The sequence below is a fragment of the Cololabis saira genome, chromosome 5, assembly GCF_033807715.1.
Source record: "Cololabis saira isolate AMF1-May2022 chromosome 5, fColSai1.1, whole genome shotgun sequence".
NCBI classification, from domain to species: Eukaryota; Metazoa; Chordata; class Actinopteri; order Beloniformes; family Belonidae; genus Cololabis; species Cololabis saira.
The window spans coordinates 35,153,570-35,171,757 of record NC_084591.1 but is presented as its reverse complement, the minus strand read 5'-3'; the positions used below and the strand labels follow the sequence as shown (position 1 = coordinate 35,171,757).

The following is an 18,188-nucleotide window of genomic DNA, read 5'->3' as shown; positions in this document are numbered from 1 at the left end:
TTTGTTCTGCCTTGGTGATCCTGCTCGGCAGCGTTTTTGGTTTTGTTTTGTTTTGTTCAATAAATCCTGCCTTTTTGCCGCCTCCTGCTCTCCTGCATTTGGGTCCTCAACAACCACACTGTGACAGTCACGGTGGTCTGCTGGAGCCTATCCCAGCTAATTTTCAGGCGAGAGGCAGGGGTTCACCCTGGACAGGTCGCCAGTCCATCGCAGGGCCACATATACACAAACAACCAGACATACTTTCACTCACACCTACGGACAATTTAGAATCATCAATTAACCTATTACGCATGTTTTTGGACTGTGGGAGGAAGCCGGAGCACCCGAAAGGAACCCACGCAAGCACGGGGAAAACATGCAAATTCCACACAGAAAGACCCTGCCGGGCCTGGGAGTCAAACTGGGAACCTTCTTGCTGTGAGGCAAAAGTGCTAACCGCCAAGCCACCATGCTGCCTATTATTATTATTATTATTATTATTATTATTATTGCACAGTGATTGATTACTCTGAGACTCTGAGTGATGAGAGTTCATCAGAGCAACAGCTTGGGGGAAGAAACTGTCTCTGAGTTTGGAAGTCTTGGCGTACAGAGCTCTGTAGAGCCGTCCAGAGGGCAGGAGTTGGAACAGACTGTGTCCTGGGTATGAGGGGTCTGCAGAGATGTTACCTGCCCGTTTCCTGGTCCTGGACAGGTACAGGTCCTGGATAGATGGGAGGTTAGTCCCAATTATCCTCTCCACAGACCCAATTGTCCGTTGCAGTCTGTGCCTGTCTAGTTTGGTGGCCGATCCGAACCAGACAGTGATGGACGTGCAGAGAACAGACTGAATGATGGCAGAGTAAAAGGTGATCAGCAGCTGCTGTGGAGGTTAAACTTCCTGAGCTGACGCAGGAAGTACAACCTCTGCTGAGCTTCTTCCTGACAGAGTTAATGTGGGTGGTCCACTTCAGGTCCCAATCTGTGTCTGTATAAATAAAGACAGATTGGTGACATGTGGTCTATTTCTTTATTCAAGTATTTGTTACATAAGTAGGTAAACTTTCAGAACTATCTTAATTATTCAGAATGAACAAGGTGTTGGAAACATTCCTTCGAGATTTTGGCAAGTGATGATAGCGTCACACAGCAGCTGCACATTATTGGTTGCACATCCACGAATCTCCCATTCCAGGCAGCCTGAATCATTTATACAAGGTAGGATGGATCCTTGCTTTTATGTTGTTTACGCCAAATTCAAACCTTATCATTTGAATGTTGCAGCTGAAATCAAGCCTTAAAATCATTACAACGATCCACAGAGCTTTCTTTAAAATCCTAACCTTTTACAGTTTGTTAAGATCATTCACCTTCACACCTTCACAATGCCCATCAGTGGTTCTTGTCATTGAAAGAGAGTGATCCTAAGTATCCAATAACATGAATAGAAAGAACAATGAAACAAGTAAGATTAAATTAAACATTAGTAAATCCTCTTAAATTGCCTCAGCACAATACACAAACATCGCGAAAGCTTGATCGAATTTAATGAGACACTACTTCTAAGTATTATCAGTGATCAGTTCTGTAGTAAAGCATTATTAATTCTGTAGGAGCACAGTCAAGCGGTTTATAAAGAAATATTATACAAAAGAGAATCCAGGCTTTCAGTAAATGCTAAGTCATACTGCCATTTATGAGAAAAAAGAAAAGAGTTGTTTCTACAGAGTTCAGATTGAGAGGAATAAGCCTCATCTGTTCAGACCTACATAAACGTCTGCTCTACATACACGTCTGCTCTGGATTTAAGACATAGCTACGAAGCCCATCAGTGGATTCTGAAATTGAAAGCAATGGCTTGATAAGAAGGTACAATCCCTGCTTAGGACGTGGGATGTTGCCTCCAGTTCAGGGGACTGGCTGGCCGACACCAATACCCAACCTCAGGTAGTAGCAACGTCACGAGGACCACTTTGAAGAAAAAAAAATAAAATAAAAAACATTGCAGGATGTGCAAAGGCATTAAAGTTATAACCAACTGAAGAACAGGGCCATACTGATTGTCATAGCATCACATTTCCAGATGCCCTGAACCGCTTTTTGTTTGCTTTGACAACCACACCGGCACAGCGGGAGATCAAACGACATTACCAAAGGGTGCCAGGGAACACAAAGACGCCATGTGTCGACCACCTAGCAGGCGTGGCTTTTCCTTTGAGCTGGCTGTAGTCCCCATATAGCCCAAACCCACCATCACTTTCCATTTGCCCAAAAAGCCTGAGGGCAGATGTCTCCACTAATATCAACCAGTTGCTCTGACACTGATTATTGAGAAGTGCTTTGGGCCGCTTGTTCTAGCACACATCAAGGCCAGGAATTATCAGGACAGCCACCAGTTGGCCTGCATAGGAAAAGATCAACGCAGGATGCAATCTCGATCGCACGTCACACAAACCCGTCCCACCGGGAGCACCCCAACGCACGTGTCAGAATGCTATTTGTAGATTTAGCTCAGCTTATACCACAATAGTACTTTGTGAAATAGATAAACAGGTTGAGCGATTCGGGGTAACCACAACACTCTGCTCATGGATTTTGGACTTCCTCACCAGCAGAACCAACTCTATCCAGGTCACTGATGGATGTACATTTAACCCACCCACACTGTTAAGATACACAGTTCATTTTGTCTTTTGTGCAATAATCTTCCCACTTAACTGCATTTCTTCGAAACTATGTAAATCCTAAATATTTATCTATTTAGCTTACTGTGTATATTTAATTGAATTTAAATGTGTATGATAACATCCTGATATGTTTCCAAGACAAAGTGCATTGTCTTGGGAACCAGAGATATGCTGACTAAGGATTCCAAACTAAGTCTAACTATGGCAGGTACACCAATACAGCAAGTTAATAAAATTAAGTTATTGGGAGTCACTATTGATGAACGCTTGACATGGTCGGATCATATTGATACTATTGTTGTAAAAATGGGGCAGGGTATCGGTGTTGCACGTAGATGCTCTCCCTATATAACACCGCTAATTAGAAAGGAGGTAACAAATGCATTAGTTCTCTCACATTTGGAGTACTGTATGGTTGTGTGGTCCTCTGCTGCCAAAATGGATATAAATAAACTACAATTAGCACAAAATAGAGCAGCAAGAGTGGCACTTAATTGTTCATTTAGAACCAATGTGGCAAGGATGCACTATAGTTTGACATGGTTAACTGTAGAGGCCAAGTTAACATGTAGTATCATAAAGTTTTCCAGAAATGCAATGATTGAGGGGAAGCCAGATTTCTTTAGAGATCAGTTACTAAATGCTGGTCTAAAGCATAATCATAATACTAGACAGGTAAGCTTAGGTTATTTGACACTTCCAAAACCAACTTCTGATATACTTAAAAGATCTGTTATGTATAGAGCCACCCAACAATGGAACACATTACCTGCAAATATGAAAAGTATCAAAAGCAAATATTTATTCAAAATATCTATTAAACAAAAATGTATGAGTGAGAACACACAGTTAGAATAATCAATGTTTTTGTACATGATGCTTGACAAATGTTTCTCTATTTTTATATCTCTATTTTTATATTATTGCCATTTTTAATGTACTTAGATTTAGACTGACAAGTGTCAGTTTATTTTGTATGTTGTATTGTATGTTTATGTGATGTTTTATGTGGACCCCAGGAAGATTAGCAACCACGACAGTGGAAGCTAATGGGGATCCGAATAAAGAATAAAGAATAAAGAATAAAGAATGATATACAGATCTGGCACTACAGGTTAGCTCTAATCTAATGTAGATTCATATGTGGTTATTGCTCATGTCTCTGTAAACTGGCTAATGTAAACTCTGAAGCTCACTTTTGACATTTTTTTTAATTAATTTCCTTAAAAACAAGCAAAAGTATATGTACAACACAACCCTTTTGTGTTGTTTTGCTGAGACCTGGTGAAGATGGATGAAATGATTTTTTGTTCATAATAATAAGTACAAAAATGTATAAAATGTAGGGAAATTAGGTCAATGTCAGAACTCAAGATTGCTGGTCCTGATTGTGTAAAGACCTCTGACATGTTTGAGGACATGTTGTTCAGGGCAATAAGATGTTCGTTCCTCTATCTCTATTATGGGTCACAGACATTTGAAATGTCAGGGTGCCCTGTTTTTTTCAGTTCTACTTGCTCATCACTACTGCAGGGAAGAATGCTGCCCCCATTGCCATCCTGTACCATACGGATGGAAGACGAGAGTAAGTGCCTGCTCATGCCTTTAATTTATAAAGGGTACAATTTTCCATCAGTTGTTTTTTGAGGCCAGGGTCTCAGATGTTGTACATTTTCTATTTGCTCCAAGTCAGGGATCATAAAGCAGCTGAAAGAATAGCACACTGCAACTGCATTTTGTGATGTGTTTTGAAGTTGTGTGATGTTGGGAGTTTGGTTCTTTGTTCAGACAGACACCATGGAACAAATATGGCAAAAACAAAAACATACCAAGCAGTTCAAGTGATTTGACAGATGGAACTCTGTGGATACATCTAATGCTCAGTGTGTACAGAAATTGGATATTTTGAGGAAGGACTTAGCAATAACCCACTCAAGTGCTGAGTTAATGGTATTGACAGTATATAACACGACCTTAAATGATCGAAAACACATGGACGATGTTTCAAACATATCTTTATTATATTGATACTGTAGTTCATTGTACTACTTCTCCCTTTAGGTCAACTCTGTTGTCTTGTATATGTACAAGGTCATAGAGGCCTTTATGAAGTGTCTTTTGCCTGCATCTTATACGAAGGAAGCAAGAGATATGACTGGGCCATTTTCTTTTTTTTTTTACATAGTGAATACTGTGCCGCATTACAATATTCATGATTTAAAACTTTTATCTTTTCATATATTGAAGTAATATACTTGAAGCTATGTTCTCCTCCTTCCTGTGTGTATTTTATTCTGGTACTCCAGCTTCCTCTGACAGTCCAGAAACGTGTGCCAATTAGTTGGACGTGTCTCTGTTTAACCATGGAATGGATCGGCAAATGCATCTTTCCCCCTGGATGAAGGGGGTTTAGCACGTAAATGGATGACCGGATGGACATATGTTTCACTAGTGCAGGCTAGACTTTTACGTTTCTGTACATGATGGTATTCAGTTTGTTTTGAAAACACTGGATAAAACATGCCACATGTAACTTGACAATAACAAATAATAGCCTAACACACAAAACCATTTGCAAAATAGTATAAATGAAACAAATTCTGATGGCATTTTTTACATTATACATCCGTGACATCTGCAGAAACAAATGTCACAAAAAGAAAAGAAAACTAAGTGCAAAATGTCACAATTTGTGCCGCAGAAACCCAATTATGTTTTAATCAGTATACTTTAAGCACATAAATGTGACACATATCAACAAACATAACTTAAGACTTTTGAAATGGAGATAAAATAATCTGTATCAAGCAAAAAGCTGCACAGTGCTTTTAAGTAACAGTGTCAAATCTATCAAAGTTTAAATTCAGCCAATAAACACAATAATCACCACAGATTACAGTTAAGAGTACCTCAAACGGAGTGCATATCATATTCAGTAACTTTAAGTCCGGTCCTTTGGAGTAGAGAAGATAAACATTTTTCAATAGACTTTTTTAAAATACATTTTGAATAAATTAAGAGAGAAGACAAGAAGACACAATGAACTGGCCCCTAAACTTTAACAAGCATCTCCTGGGCTCACTAGCTCTTTCTAGTCCATGTCTCGCACTCTTTGACTTATTGCTTCTGTGAATTCAGAGCATTTTGAGGTTCCTCCCAGATCCCCGGTTAGAACCTTGAAGGGCAAAAAAACAAAAACAAAACAAAAGCATTATAAATCCCAATATAAATGAATACAAAACTGGATTTCTTAAAAAATAGATTACCTTTTTGTCTCGAATGGTATCAAAACAAGCCGTTTCGATGTTTTTGGCATGACCGTGAAGGCCCATGTGTCGCAGCATCATGACTGCACTCAGCAGCAGCGCAGTGGGGTTGGCCATGTCTTTCCCTGCTATATCCGGAGCAGTTCCATGAACCTAACGCGAGACATCAACAGCAGTTCGTCAATATGCTAGACCTTTCTATAAACAAAACATGACAAAAAGTTGGGAAACATTTGTAGCTGAAACTGTGATGAAAAAGGAATGTGACGACCGAGATGTAAACAACATACCGACTCAAATATGGCCACACCATTGGCTCCAATATTTCCACTCGGGGTCACTCCCAATCCTCCAATTAATCCAGCACAGAGATCACTGTGACAAGTAAAATACCAAGTCACCTCTAGGTTTATTTTGGACATGTGTTGCTGAGTAGATTTCAGATCTCTCTTTGCTGGCATGTCTTTAAGTTGGAAGATTTGACAGTTCAGATATGTCTAAATTATTATGGCTAACCCTAAGTTTGAGTGTTTTGTGAAAATTATAATTTTCAGTCAAAATATTTCTGCTTGGACCTGCTTTCTTGGCTTGAACACATTTCTACCCTTTAATTTCAGACAGAAACAACAACCGAAAACAATATAAGAGCTTTGGTCCTGATCATTATTCACCTTAAGATGTCTCCGTACAAATTTGGCATCACCAGAACATCAAACTGCGTGGGGTCCTGTACCATCTGTAAGTGCGTATCAGCAGATATTTTAAAAAAATGACAGACATTAAGGATATGGCATAACGTAGTCTTAAAAGAAGTAAATGGAGCTTACATTAAGGCACACAGTATCCAGGTACATCTCAGTGAATTTCACAGCTTTGTGCTTTTCAGCGGCCTCTCTGCATTTTCGTAGAAAAAGTCCATCTGACATGCGCCTGGAAACAAATGACAACAGTAGAAAACCTCTTAATTCCAGCCAAGAGCTTTAAAAAGGATGTTGAAGTAATTTATAGTGACTATAACGTACATGATATTTGCCTTGTGAACAGCAGTAACGCTGGCTCTTTGATTATTTCTTGCGTACTCAAAAGCGTATTCTGCAATCCGTTCGCTGGCTTGCTCTGTAATGAGCTTAATACTCTGCACAACTCCATCAACTATCTGAAATGAGGTATGAAAAGTGAGTGACACTAATACTGGAATGATTTCCAAATGAAAAAAACTAAAACAAAACAACAGAGATACAAAGGTCTGAGAAAAAAAAGTGAGCTATGAGTTGATGAAGGGTCTTACGACATGTTCAATCCCGCTGTATTCTCCCTCTGTGTTTTCCCTGATGGTAACCAGGTTCACATCAGTGTACGGGGTTTTGTAGCCCTCAATGGAGACACAGGGGCGTACATTAGCATAAAGGTCAAAGGTCTTCCTCAGCAGCAGGTTCATGGAGGGATGGCCAGCAGCTATTGGTGTCTTTAAAGGACCTGTAGGTTATAAAATATTTTTAATCACCTGTCAAAACACGAAACATATTAGTGGAGGAAAACAGTGTAAATTTATGTACCATGGACCCCATTCAAAAAATCTATGTTACTGTGGTTTTATTGTAGGTTGCCTTCGTAAGTCTTCGTAAATCTGTCAGTTGATTTGCCTATATAAAAAAAAAAAACCTTAATAAAAAGCTACTTCAGATTCACGATTGCAAATGAATGTAAAATTCTGATTCGACAGTAGGAATGTGTCTATATGTGAGAATGATTGATTGACATTCTCGCTGTTGCAATAATTGCAACAGTCCAGTATAACATATGTTGTAATTATCAAATTTTAAGAAATTGTAGGGGAACAGACAATTCTTTGTAAGACTGTCTTGACATGTTTAACTTTACAGAAATAATTTATTTTCTTTTATATTTTATAATTTTTATATTGCTCGGGGGGTCATGTTCTGGGTCTCTGGAGAGCGCCCAGAGAAAACCTGTATTGTAATAGACGCTATATAAATAAAATTGAATTGAATTATAAGACTACAATATTATCATCCAAGAGAGGAAGGGCTTACTAGAAGATCATCTAATTTTTTTATTATTTTTTATTTTTATTTTATTTATGCATTATTTAATAAATATTTAGTTTACCTTTAAGGCCAATTTTATTCTTATCCATTGATTCTTTGGCATCCAAAGGAATCATCCACTTGCCACCAGGTCCTTTAATGGCTGTAACATTTCTCTCTTCCCATTGTATGGGTGCCTGGATCATAACAAGGGTTGTACAAGACAAGTTTTATTAATTCCCATAATGAAGTTTTAGTATACATTTTCTACATAGAAATTTAACTCAATTATTCTTACCAATAATTGTAAATGTTACTTGTATTTCTAATACTGATCCTGTCTGTATGAATGCTTAAGCAATGAAAATACATCTGTCTTCATTATATTCATTATCAAGTACTAACTTTAGCAGCTTCAAATATCTTCATAACAGCGGTTGAAATCTCTGGTCCAATTCCATCACCGGGAATTAAAGTAACAGTTTTCATCTGTAAAACAAAAGGAAGACATCTTATATTCAAGAACACATCAATTACTACACATCATACACTGGGTTATGCTACATTACAATAATAAATAAACAAATAAAAATAGAGAACCGTAGCTTAGAAGTAAATAGAAATACCCCACGGATGAAGTTCTTGGATTGTGCGGCCTCATTCTTCAAAGCACCAACTAACCGTGGCACCTGTCAATCACAAAGGCCCAAAAATATCACAATCCTTCTTTTCAGTACAATATCTCACTTTTATAGACTATATTAAGTCATAAATATTGTTTTAGTATATACATATATGATAATGTATAGAATATACTCATTAAGTGACAAAAATGGGCACATGGGTCTCTTAACATCAGTTATTATGGGAAATTAGTAAAAACAGAAAACTGTTGGTGTGAACATATTAGAAATACTCCAGAACTGTGCACTCACACATTTGACAGTAAAGAAAATGTATCTGAAATTACTATTAGCTCTGCCCTTTGTTTGTTTAAAAAATGTGTGACAGTTACATAAAACAACCTTGGTATTCATTTCACAATAAACAAAATAGTTTATAAGTCATGGATAAAAAATTCAATGAAAAACCTAAAGCCTTGGCTTGTAGTAAAGTGATCATGGGTCTCAGAGGGCAGGTGGGGTTTTGTCCATTTGATAGAATGATCACTGCAAATCTACACAGAGTTCTGACCTTTGACCTATGAGATTTCTATTCTTCTGGAAAACACTCTTGTGCCTATATATATACATATATATATATACATACATACATATACATATATATATATATATATATATATATATATATACATACATACATATACATATATATATATATATATATATATATATATATACATACATACATATACATATATATATATATATATATATATATATATATATATATATATATATATATATATATATATATATATATACACATATATATTCAATAAATAAACAAAAAAAAACATGTGTGCAACTATCTTTTAAAAGAATGATGTTTTGTCTTTTCAGTTCAACATTCTTATAAACTCAATGCAATTATGCATTAATTGGAAGTTTAATGTTGAAAGCCACACGCCAAAAGATGTTAACAGCAAACAGTTTTATATAAACAACGAAGTCTGCTGGAGTTTTGATCTTTTCAGGTCTGTCCTCTCTCCATACACCCATGAAGCAAGTGACCCTAGACTCTTCCTTTCTAGGACATCAGCATTCCTTTAAAGCTGATCTAAGAGAGAACCCCCAGCCCATAACAAGCAGTATGTTAGATGATTTGAAATGGCATTTTCAGCTGGAGTAAATGACAATCATCAGATCAATGAGTCTTGCCTGATAATCATAACAAAAAAAGTCCTAGTGTGAGTGGAGCTTAACAACAACCCTTACTAAACACAAAAAAGCTTAAATTATATATATATATATATATATATATATATATATATATATATATATATATATATATATATATAGTTTACTGGATATTTTAAAGTTGATAAACAATGGACACTATGAGTTTTAAAATGACAGAGTAATTTAGCTCAGCCGATTTGTGTTTTGACCTGGAAAAAAATGACAAAACAGACAGTTACGATGAATTACATTACTGCTAAAGGAAGTTGCTACCTAGTATTTACCTATAATCTAACGGAAAAAGGACAATCAACATTGTAATACCATAGTTACCAATGCTTAACTTACTTTCTCTGGTTTGATTATGTTCTCGCCATTGATGGATAAACCCAATTTTCTTAGTAGATTAACAATCTGTAGATGATAAACATGTGTTGCTATAACTTAGCTTTAACATAAAATATTCAACTTGTGCTACAAACTATTCCTAAGATGGTTTCTGACTCAAGATATGAAGGATGGTAGTTTCCTGTCTACTGGAGAGTTTAATAGTTATAATAGTTTGTAACTGTAGTAATTATGATCCAGTAGCTAGTGAAGTAGTTAGCATTGCATGTACCGTCTTTGTGCTAACAGCTTTGTGAGAATGACAGTAAAATATCCAAACGTTAGCTGACAAGTTAACACGCAATATCAGGTATTTAGTGACACATTTATGACCCAGTTAGTATAGATTAAGGCGTACATACCGCTGACCTCCACGCCTGCCCTGCCATGCTGAGATATCCAAGGTCGACGATGCAGCAGCGACGGAAACTCACTTCCGCTTTCAAAATAAAACTAACTGGGGTAAGTAGTGCCATTGTTTACTTTAAGTGCATTTAAATAATACCTTTATTTAAAAAGCACTTTTCAAAAACAAGTCACAAAGTGCTTTACATGCAATTAAAAACAGGAAACAAACAATTAGTACAATATTAAGATAAGACACAATAATAATAAAAACAGACAAATAATACAATCAGTTAAAGGCAAGTCTAAAATAGAGAGTTTTTAAAAGTGACTTAAAAGAAGACAGTGTGTTAGCTACCCTGATCTCCTCCGGCAGGTCATTCCATAAGCAAGGGGCTAAAACAGAAAAGGCCCGGTCACCCTTGGTCTTTAAATATTCGTTTTTAAAAATACCCGGCTACGTGTGGACGGGGTCTTAGTTAGACCAAGGAATGGCCAGGAATGACCCACCAGAGGATCTCAGGGTGCGTTCAGGCTAGTATGAGGTCAGGAGGTCAGCTATGTAATCAGGAGCTAGCCCCATACGAGCCTTAAAAGTAATAAATTAAAAAAAAAAAAAGTAATAATTAAAATTTTTAAATCCACTCTAAAACGGACTGGGAGCCAGTGAAGGGACTTTAAAATTGGTGTGATATGTTCTCTCCTGTTGGACCGGGTAGTGAGTCTGGCTGCTGCATTTTGAATTAACTGTAGTTTATTTAGATTTTGCTGAGTGAGGCATGAAAAAGCAAAGGGATAACAGCAAAGCCTCCAACTAAAATTGGTACATATAGTTTAGGATGTTGTGCATCTCTGGGAACAATCACTTTGGATCTAAAGTAAACTGTATGAGTAATATAGCTTTTGAAAAAAAAAAAAGTGGTTTTGTGGCACAAATTGCCCCCAGCGCGGGGTAAGTAAAGGTAAAGTTAGACAAAATACACTGGGGTAAATTGTGCCATTGGCAAAACATATCATTTTAATCTCACAAACAATGATGCTATATAAAAGCAAAACAAATTCAATATTTAACATTTTTGAAACATGACATGACACATGGAGGTAGAAACAGTAGGGACCAGCAGGGAGAGAGGGAAAGACAAGACCAGATACACACAGGGGTTAAGGAGACACGGGTACAGACAACCAGGGCAGATGGGAACAAGAGAAGTCAAGAGATAACTAAAACACAAAGACACAGGTTTCAAAATAAAACAGGAACTGACAAAACCATGATCATTTTCACAACATCAAATGCCAGTATGCAAGGCCTATTAACATATGAACACGTAGCCTATTCCTACTTTTCAAAGATTGGGCCTACTGAACATCCCACTCTGTGATACTGCAGGGGAATATGAACTTGTGCTCCCTTCTTGCTGTACCACCAAGTGTTTGTGGTGGGGGTAGTTTTCTTAACACATCTAAGGAAAGCCCCCTCATCATTCTCTCTAAATGTGAAGACGGGCTTGCCATCAACAGAACTCTTAAGACTTTGCTTCAGAAACTTTGCACTGATGTCATCACCTTCAACTGTCTCCACCAATCCAATGTAGTTATAGGATTTGGATTTTTTACTGGCAAACTTCACAATGAGTCACCAGAAGACAGATCCTTGTCACCATCATCACCATCATCACTCTGGACATCTGAGCTCTCATAACCAGTGCTATCACTCAGTGGTATTGGAAAGTCATTCTTTGAGCTACAGGAGAGCTCTTTCTCTTTGGGTTTGCTTTTCAGAGCACTATCTGGTAAATTATCATAAGTGCCAGTGGTACAAACTACCCCAACCCCACCATTTGGAAGAAAATGCATCCCCTAGCTGTTTTAAGACTATCATGCTAACTGTATAGATTCATGATGTGGCTTACTAAAGAACTAAAACATGTGTGAACTTTTTTTAAAGTGGTCTATAATTGTTCGAACACTGCAATCATAAAACCTTGTTTGTAGAAATTTTACTTTGGAGGGCATAAAATGTTTTTTTGAACTTAAATGTGCTTACCTCTCAAGCCATGTGCCTCCCTTCTTTGCAGGATGATTGAAATGGATGCCTCTCCAAAAATATGTGATCACGTGACCAATATCTTCTATGGTTTTCTAGATAACAGGGGTGGAACAACTTGCCCCTATGCACAAATTACCCCACTCTCCCCTACTGATTATTCTTTTATTATTACTCTTATTTGTTGTCTGGAAGCAACACTGACATTTACAAAAAAAAAAAAATTAAATGTGTCAGTCTATGTTAAGTAATTATGTAGAAACTCTCCTATCCATCTGGCTTTGGGCTCAGATGTGCTTTAGGAATGCATTAAATTATAACCACCAGGTGGCATCTGTACACTGTTTCTGATGAGCCACCACTCAAATAAAGCTTGTGTCACCTTCAGACAGAAAGTCTACATTTCCCCTCAACAAAACAAAACTGATTGGCCCTGGATATGTATATATTGACAAATATGGAAGTGTAAAAAAAAAAAAGAAATGTTAAATAAAGCACACTTTTATAGATTTATAAACTCTATTTTTCACAAGTTGGTTGTACACACTATGGACATTATGGTATAAAACAAGTAGAAACACCTGGAAAACAAATCATTCAATCACATTTTCAAAAACGCAACTTACAAAGAAAGCGAACCGCAGGAGACTCATTTCCCCAAACTAATCAGTGAAACTAAACAGGGAAAAAAAAGCTCCTGGTAAACAAATCTAGAAATTGTTAGAAGCAGCATAGCTCTCATCATAAGTGCGGGCTATAGCGTAGTACAAAATGCACACGGTGCAAGTTAAGACATCTTAGAACCAAACTGAGGAGCATCAGTATGGGTAAAGGTTTTCACATTTCTTCTAATAACTAATGCATAGGATGCATACAGTTAAAGCAAAAGCCACACACTGCAAAACAGAGCATGTGTGTCCAGCCATGACAGTTATCAAGCATTTGGATATAGTATGGTTATTTGCAAAAAGCTCCAGTATATTAGCCATAGTACACTGGACAACAAAAAGTTGATAGAGATTGCACACAAATGCGTCGATAATAGCCCAACTCAGATGGCATATTGCTTTGGCTGTTTCTTCAAACTCATGGATCTTTCAGTTTGTGAAATCACATGAGTGGCTCTGTTGTTGAGGAGTCTGCATTCATGGAGAACATCTGTAGGAAAAAATGAACATAGATATCTTGTCAATTTAAAAAATATTGAGTTGATGACTAAGAAAAAAAATACATGCAACACTTTCCTTGAAGAAACACAGGACTTCTTACCATTAAACTGTTTATACGCTTCATCAATTATGGCATTGTTTGATCTTTTTATCTCCCAATAAGTATCTTCCACCCATGGCTTGCAATCAATTCTTTCAATAAGCTGTCCATTCTTGTATGAACCTGCTAATCATTTAGAGAAAGACAAACAGTTAAATAAAGTTTTAGAAAAAGCGGCTAGAAACTGTTATTCTATTCCAGCAAGGTCAAACACAATTGTATCACAAATACCAGTGATAACAAGTTACTGTTCACAGCACACATGCATACTAAAAACGAAAAAGTTACCTTTAATAGTATCATCAATGTCTTTGCATAATTGGTACAAGTCACTTCCCCGTCCGACAACTCTTTCACCTTAAATTTAAAAACAGAGAAGAAAAGGCCCACCAGTTACAATATTACAACCACTCTTCCTAATGTTGATTAGTTTCACAGTTTCTGCCAAAACAGCTCTGACCACACAGGAAATGGACAAAGAACATCTGGAAAGGGTTCTCGGCTGTCTGTTTTACAGACATTAGCAATAGATCATTTGGGTCCTGTGGGTTTTAGGTTGGAGACTCTGCTTATTATTTTGGCCTCCAAAGATGCCATCATACTGGTATCTGTGGAGCGTTGAGGCCAGGTGAATGCGTCACACTGCATTCACCTGGCCTGACTGTTTGTCATGGGAGGCTGCTACTATAAGAGAGTGCTGAAATTATATAAGGGTTGCGATTGTAAGTAAAATGTTTAGGTTTATGGAAAGTATCAAAGTACCTCAGATGTGAGTGCCGGCATCCAGCACCCAACAGAATATTGTAACAACATTGTAACAAGTTGAGTATTAAACCTCCACACCACCTTTCTTAAAATTGCCATACAGTTTATATTTAGATTTACATAGATTTTGTTCTGTAGTCAGACACAGAACAAACACAGGGAAACAAATCTTACCATCCAGAACCTTGATGTTGGGGAACATCTCAAGCACTGCACATCTATATGACAGGTTCCTGCACACTGTCACAGAGGAAGTCATCATAAGTTCACCAACTTACAATTGACATCAACTGGAATGGTAAATAAAGTAATAATAAATTTAAAAAAACTACCTGGGTTTGTATAATTGTGCGTATTGTCTTTCAGGCGTACATTTTCTAGCTTTCTCAAAGAAACAAGGCAGTGTAGGTTTTCAATACTGTTGAGAAACAGGAGACCAGATCAATTCTGAATACTGCTCTAAAAAATTTACCAGGAACAAAATACAGCGTGAGACAGTACAAAATACCGTGGTGCAAATATACAGAATACTATACAGCAGAACAACATACTTTACTTAACGAGTCCATATGTCTGCATCCAAGACAATCTTGATTATATAAGGAAGACTACTATTATTATTCTTTTTTAAATTCACAGTTTCCTATGCCATTAAATTTGTACATTTAAGAAGTAAATTAGCAACATATTCACATTCCTGGTCCTCTGGTGCAAGTGGTTGTATAGTCTTACCTAGGTATGATATTACCGGCAACATTTAAGTTCTGTAAACTTTCACAGCTTCGCAAAGGTTCTGGAAATATAGAAGGAGCAAAGAAATGTAGCACACCGATGATTATTTTTAAAAGAGTAAATAAATATATGACTGATTTTCACCTGAGATCTTACCTAAATTGGCGATCCTGTTAGCAGACAAACTGAGGACAGCAAGAAGCCGAAGAGATGCTAGAGGGGCTAGATTTGTGATACCGTTTCCAGATAGGTCCAGTCTTTCCAAATTAATACACTCTCCAATACATCCAAGGTCACATATACCTAAAGACAGAAAAAAAAAATTATTAAATGGCATCTATCAGCATTAAATAAATAATTTACAAATGTATTAATTTCATCTTACCAAGATTTCTCAGTTTGAGAAATAATATTGACTCCAAATCAAATTCTCCTGTACGTGACTTGAGCAGCACAGCAGTTACCTTCTCATGGTCTGCTTCTGAAAGAATCAGAGAGGCAAGCCTGCACTTTCAGAAAGCTTATTCACTTTTCTATTTTTATACATGCAATACACCGTGGACCTCTAATTTGTGAGTAACAGAAAATGCTGCAAGCTCTTTTTGGTCTGTTGACAGAGAAGAGAGCAAACAACGCATGCTGTCCTCTATAATAACTGGGAAATACCATTTCAAGCAGACTATGAATGCAGACTTGACAGCCCACTGGCTGTTTTCTCTGTCGGCTCCAGAGACACAGTCACAACTGGGCAGATGTGCATCGCTGGCTGATATTACTGTATTTTGCCAAAAGCATGAATGAATGAATAATAGCTGAGGGAGTTTGCTTTAGGCAGTTTCAGTACTACAAGTTAATTAACTATCTTAACCTGAGATGATCTTCAAAAGCAAATACAAAGAAAAGATTGTTGCCACATACAGGGAAGAGGCTATATATATATATATATATATATATATATATATATATATATATGTTGTATATGCAAATTATTTATAATTGCTCTGGTATATAATTTATTTATAAAGCTCAGGTATAATATTTATAATGCTCAAGTATATTTATATTTATAATGCTGAGGTATAATATTGCAATGAAGTGCTGTACTATTTTCATAAGGTAATAACAGGTAGGCCTATAATTTTTTTTTGATAAAGTAGTAAAGCTTGCTGTTATATTTTTTTCTTATTTTTATTTTCAAGCAAAATTGAAATAGAAACAAAGGGTAGGACCGCATAAGGTTTTTACTTCCCCCTACTCCTTTTCGGGCATGAAGGTTTATTTCCCTTTGATTTTGTTTAATTACTGTTTATTTATATTCTTTTTGTTTTGTTTTGTGTAATTGTTTTTTTTAGGTATGCTCAAAATAAAGATTTCAATTCAATTTAATTCAATGATGATTTTGGTCACTGCATTTCATCATGTCACCCCATTATATTTTCATATTAATATGAACACTGTATTCATTTAATTCACTTAAATGTAAAATGCATTCAGACTGATAGGGTGTGTAGCACCGCTACAAAATATGAATAATACATCAGTGGAAAAAGGTATGTGCCACCAATCATAAAATAATAATGTACGTAGAGAAATGAAAGTGATTTAGTAAATGGATTATTAGCTCTCGTGTTAGCAGCGTGGTTGCTATGGCAGCAGCTGATTCACCAGGATGATTCAGCCGGATGGAAGTGGGTGGATTGGTTAATTAAACTCTCCAAGCAGTGCTTATTTCCCCCCTCTTGTAATGACACACGCAAGACGTAATGCTGTTAGAGAATAAGCTGCATTTGATCTTTGAGCTCGACCACCATCAACAGTAGCATGAGCCGCTAGTGGCTACTAGCGCAGCGACGTAGCAACAAGCCATCCTGCACAACTTACCTTGCTCCCTTTCTTTCTTAGAGTCCATCATTGGCAACTTTGCCAGTTAAGAAACCGCCGAGCCCAATTAAAAGTGGCGGCTAAAAACCCACGCAAGGCAAGGCAGGGGTAGTTTAGGCGAAGTGAGAGGCGGTCACGTGTTTAAGGATGATTTATGGTTCCGCGTTACACCGACGCAGAGCATACCCCGTACCCTACGGCATAAGGTTTGCGTCGATTTAACGCGGAACCATAAATCCGGCTTCAGGGTGCAGTGAGGACTTGCAGGTGGATGAGACTGGTGTCCAGCACATGAAGATCCTGCTGTCATTCACCACGGACACATCTGGGGCTTTAAAACAACTATTTCATGGTTTGTCACATGTCACTTTAGCTGCAACAGGTTTAATCTTTCATTTGAAAATTTTGTTCTAAGTGCTGCACACGTAGGGTTGCCAATTCCCTGAAAAATTAATAAGGTACACCTCATCTGCAGCCTTCACCCTTCCTGGTGTGGTGAATTTTTTTAGCCCCTTTTTTTGTGAGTGAAACGATTTTTTTAAACTATTTGACTCGAACCTAAATTGAATTAGATGCATATTTTTGAATGCCATGAACACAGGGAAAACAAATTATTATCCAGCAATTCACTTTAATACAAAATAACAAAATGAACTGAGTAAAATAAGTATCTTTCTTAGACAGAAACCTGTCCTTCTTAACTTAAAATTGAATAAATGTATATAAAACAATAAAAAGAAAACAGAACATCCAGTATTCTGTAATAGTGCACAATTTAGTGCAAGAACAAAAGTGCAAACAGAAAACTCAAAGGCCATGACTGTAGACTACAGTTGTAGTAAAACAAAAAACAATAATTTATGAACTCAACAGCTCAATGCCATTTTCCATTGGCATTTTATAACTATTTTTTGACT

At 36.9% G+C, this 18,188-nt stretch overlaps 2 protein-coding genes across 4 annotated transcripts; both read right to left on the bottom strand.

Annotated features, from left to right (window-relative positions):
- Positions 1 to 4,667: 4,667 nt before the first annotated feature.
- Positions 4,668 to 10,683, bottom strand: idh3a (isocitrate dehydrogenase (NAD(+)) 3 catalytic subunit alpha). Of its 2 annotated transcripts, XM_061721810.1 has the most exons (12): positions 10,595 to 10,676; positions 10,194 to 10,259; positions 8,610 to 8,672; positions 8,389 to 8,472; positions 8,066 to 8,180; positions 7,224 to 7,411; positions 6,958 to 7,091; positions 6,763 to 6,865; positions 6,607 to 6,671; positions 6,226 to 6,310; positions 5,936 to 6,088; positions 4,668 to 5,844 (listed from the first exon to the last, which is right to left on the bottom strand). In XM_061721810.1, the coding sequence occupies exons 1-12, from the start codon at positions 10,619 to 10,621 to the stop codon at positions 5,761 to 5,763; spliced, it is 1,167 nt and encodes a 388-aa protein (XP_061577794.1). In that variant the 5' UTR covers positions 10,622 to 10,676; the 3' UTR covers positions 4,668 to 5,760. The 2 variants fall into 2 exon arrangements, with proteins under 2 accessions (XP_061577794.1, XP_061577795.1); XM_061721811.1 differs by lacking the exon at positions 10,194 to 10,259 and having other exon boundaries at positions 10,595 to 10,683.
- Positions 10,684 to 13,124: 2,441 nt separating this feature from the next.
- On the bottom strand, positions 13,125 to 17,420 carry lrrc61 (leucine rich repeat containing 61). Of its 2 annotated transcripts, none has more exons than XM_061722624.1 (9): positions 17,272 to 17,420; positions 15,776 to 15,871; positions 15,547 to 15,693; positions 15,391 to 15,451; positions 14,991 to 15,076; positions 14,833 to 14,898; positions 14,182 to 14,250; positions 13,894 to 14,019; positions 13,125 to 13,782 (listed from the first exon to the last, which is right to left on the bottom strand). In XM_061722624.1, exons 1-9 carry the CDS (start codon positions 17,300 to 17,302, stop codon positions 13,676 to 13,678), a joined length of 789 nt encoding a protein of 262 aa, XP_061578608.1. In that variant the 5' UTR covers positions 17,303 to 17,420; the 3' UTR covers positions 13,125 to 13,675. The 2 variants fall into 2 exon arrangements, with proteins under 2 accessions (XP_061578608.1, XP_061578609.1); XM_061722625.1 differs by having other exon boundaries at positions 13,894 to 14,016.
- Positions 17,421 to 18,188: the final 768 nt, after the last annotated feature.

Excerpts from the sequence above, each read along its gene's own strand:
- idh3a (XM_061721810.1), bottom strand. The coding sequence starts at position 10,621 with ATGGCAGGGCAGGCGTGGAGGTCAGCG. Across the intron at positions 10,260-10,594 it reads GGCAGGCGTGGAGGTCAGCG|ATTGTTAATCTACTAAGAAA; the intron begins GTATGTACGCCT and ends TATCATCTACAG. Across the intron at positions 6,866-6,957 it reads GTTCACAAGGCAAATATCAT|GCGCATGTCAGATGGACTTT; the intron begins GTACGTTATAGT and ends ATTTGTTTCCAG.
- lrrc61 (XM_061722624.1), bottom strand. The coding sequence starts at position 17,302 with ATGATGGACTCTAAGAAAGAAAGGGAGCAAG. Across the intron at positions 15,694-15,775 it reads TCTCAAACTGAGAAATCTTG|GTATATGTGACCTTGGATGT; the intron begins GTAAGATGAAAT and ends TTCTGTCTTTAG. Across the intron at positions 15,452-15,546 it reads TAACAGGATCGCCAATTTAG|AACCTTTGCGAAGCTGTGAA; the intron begins GTAAGATCTCAG and ends CTATATTTCCAG.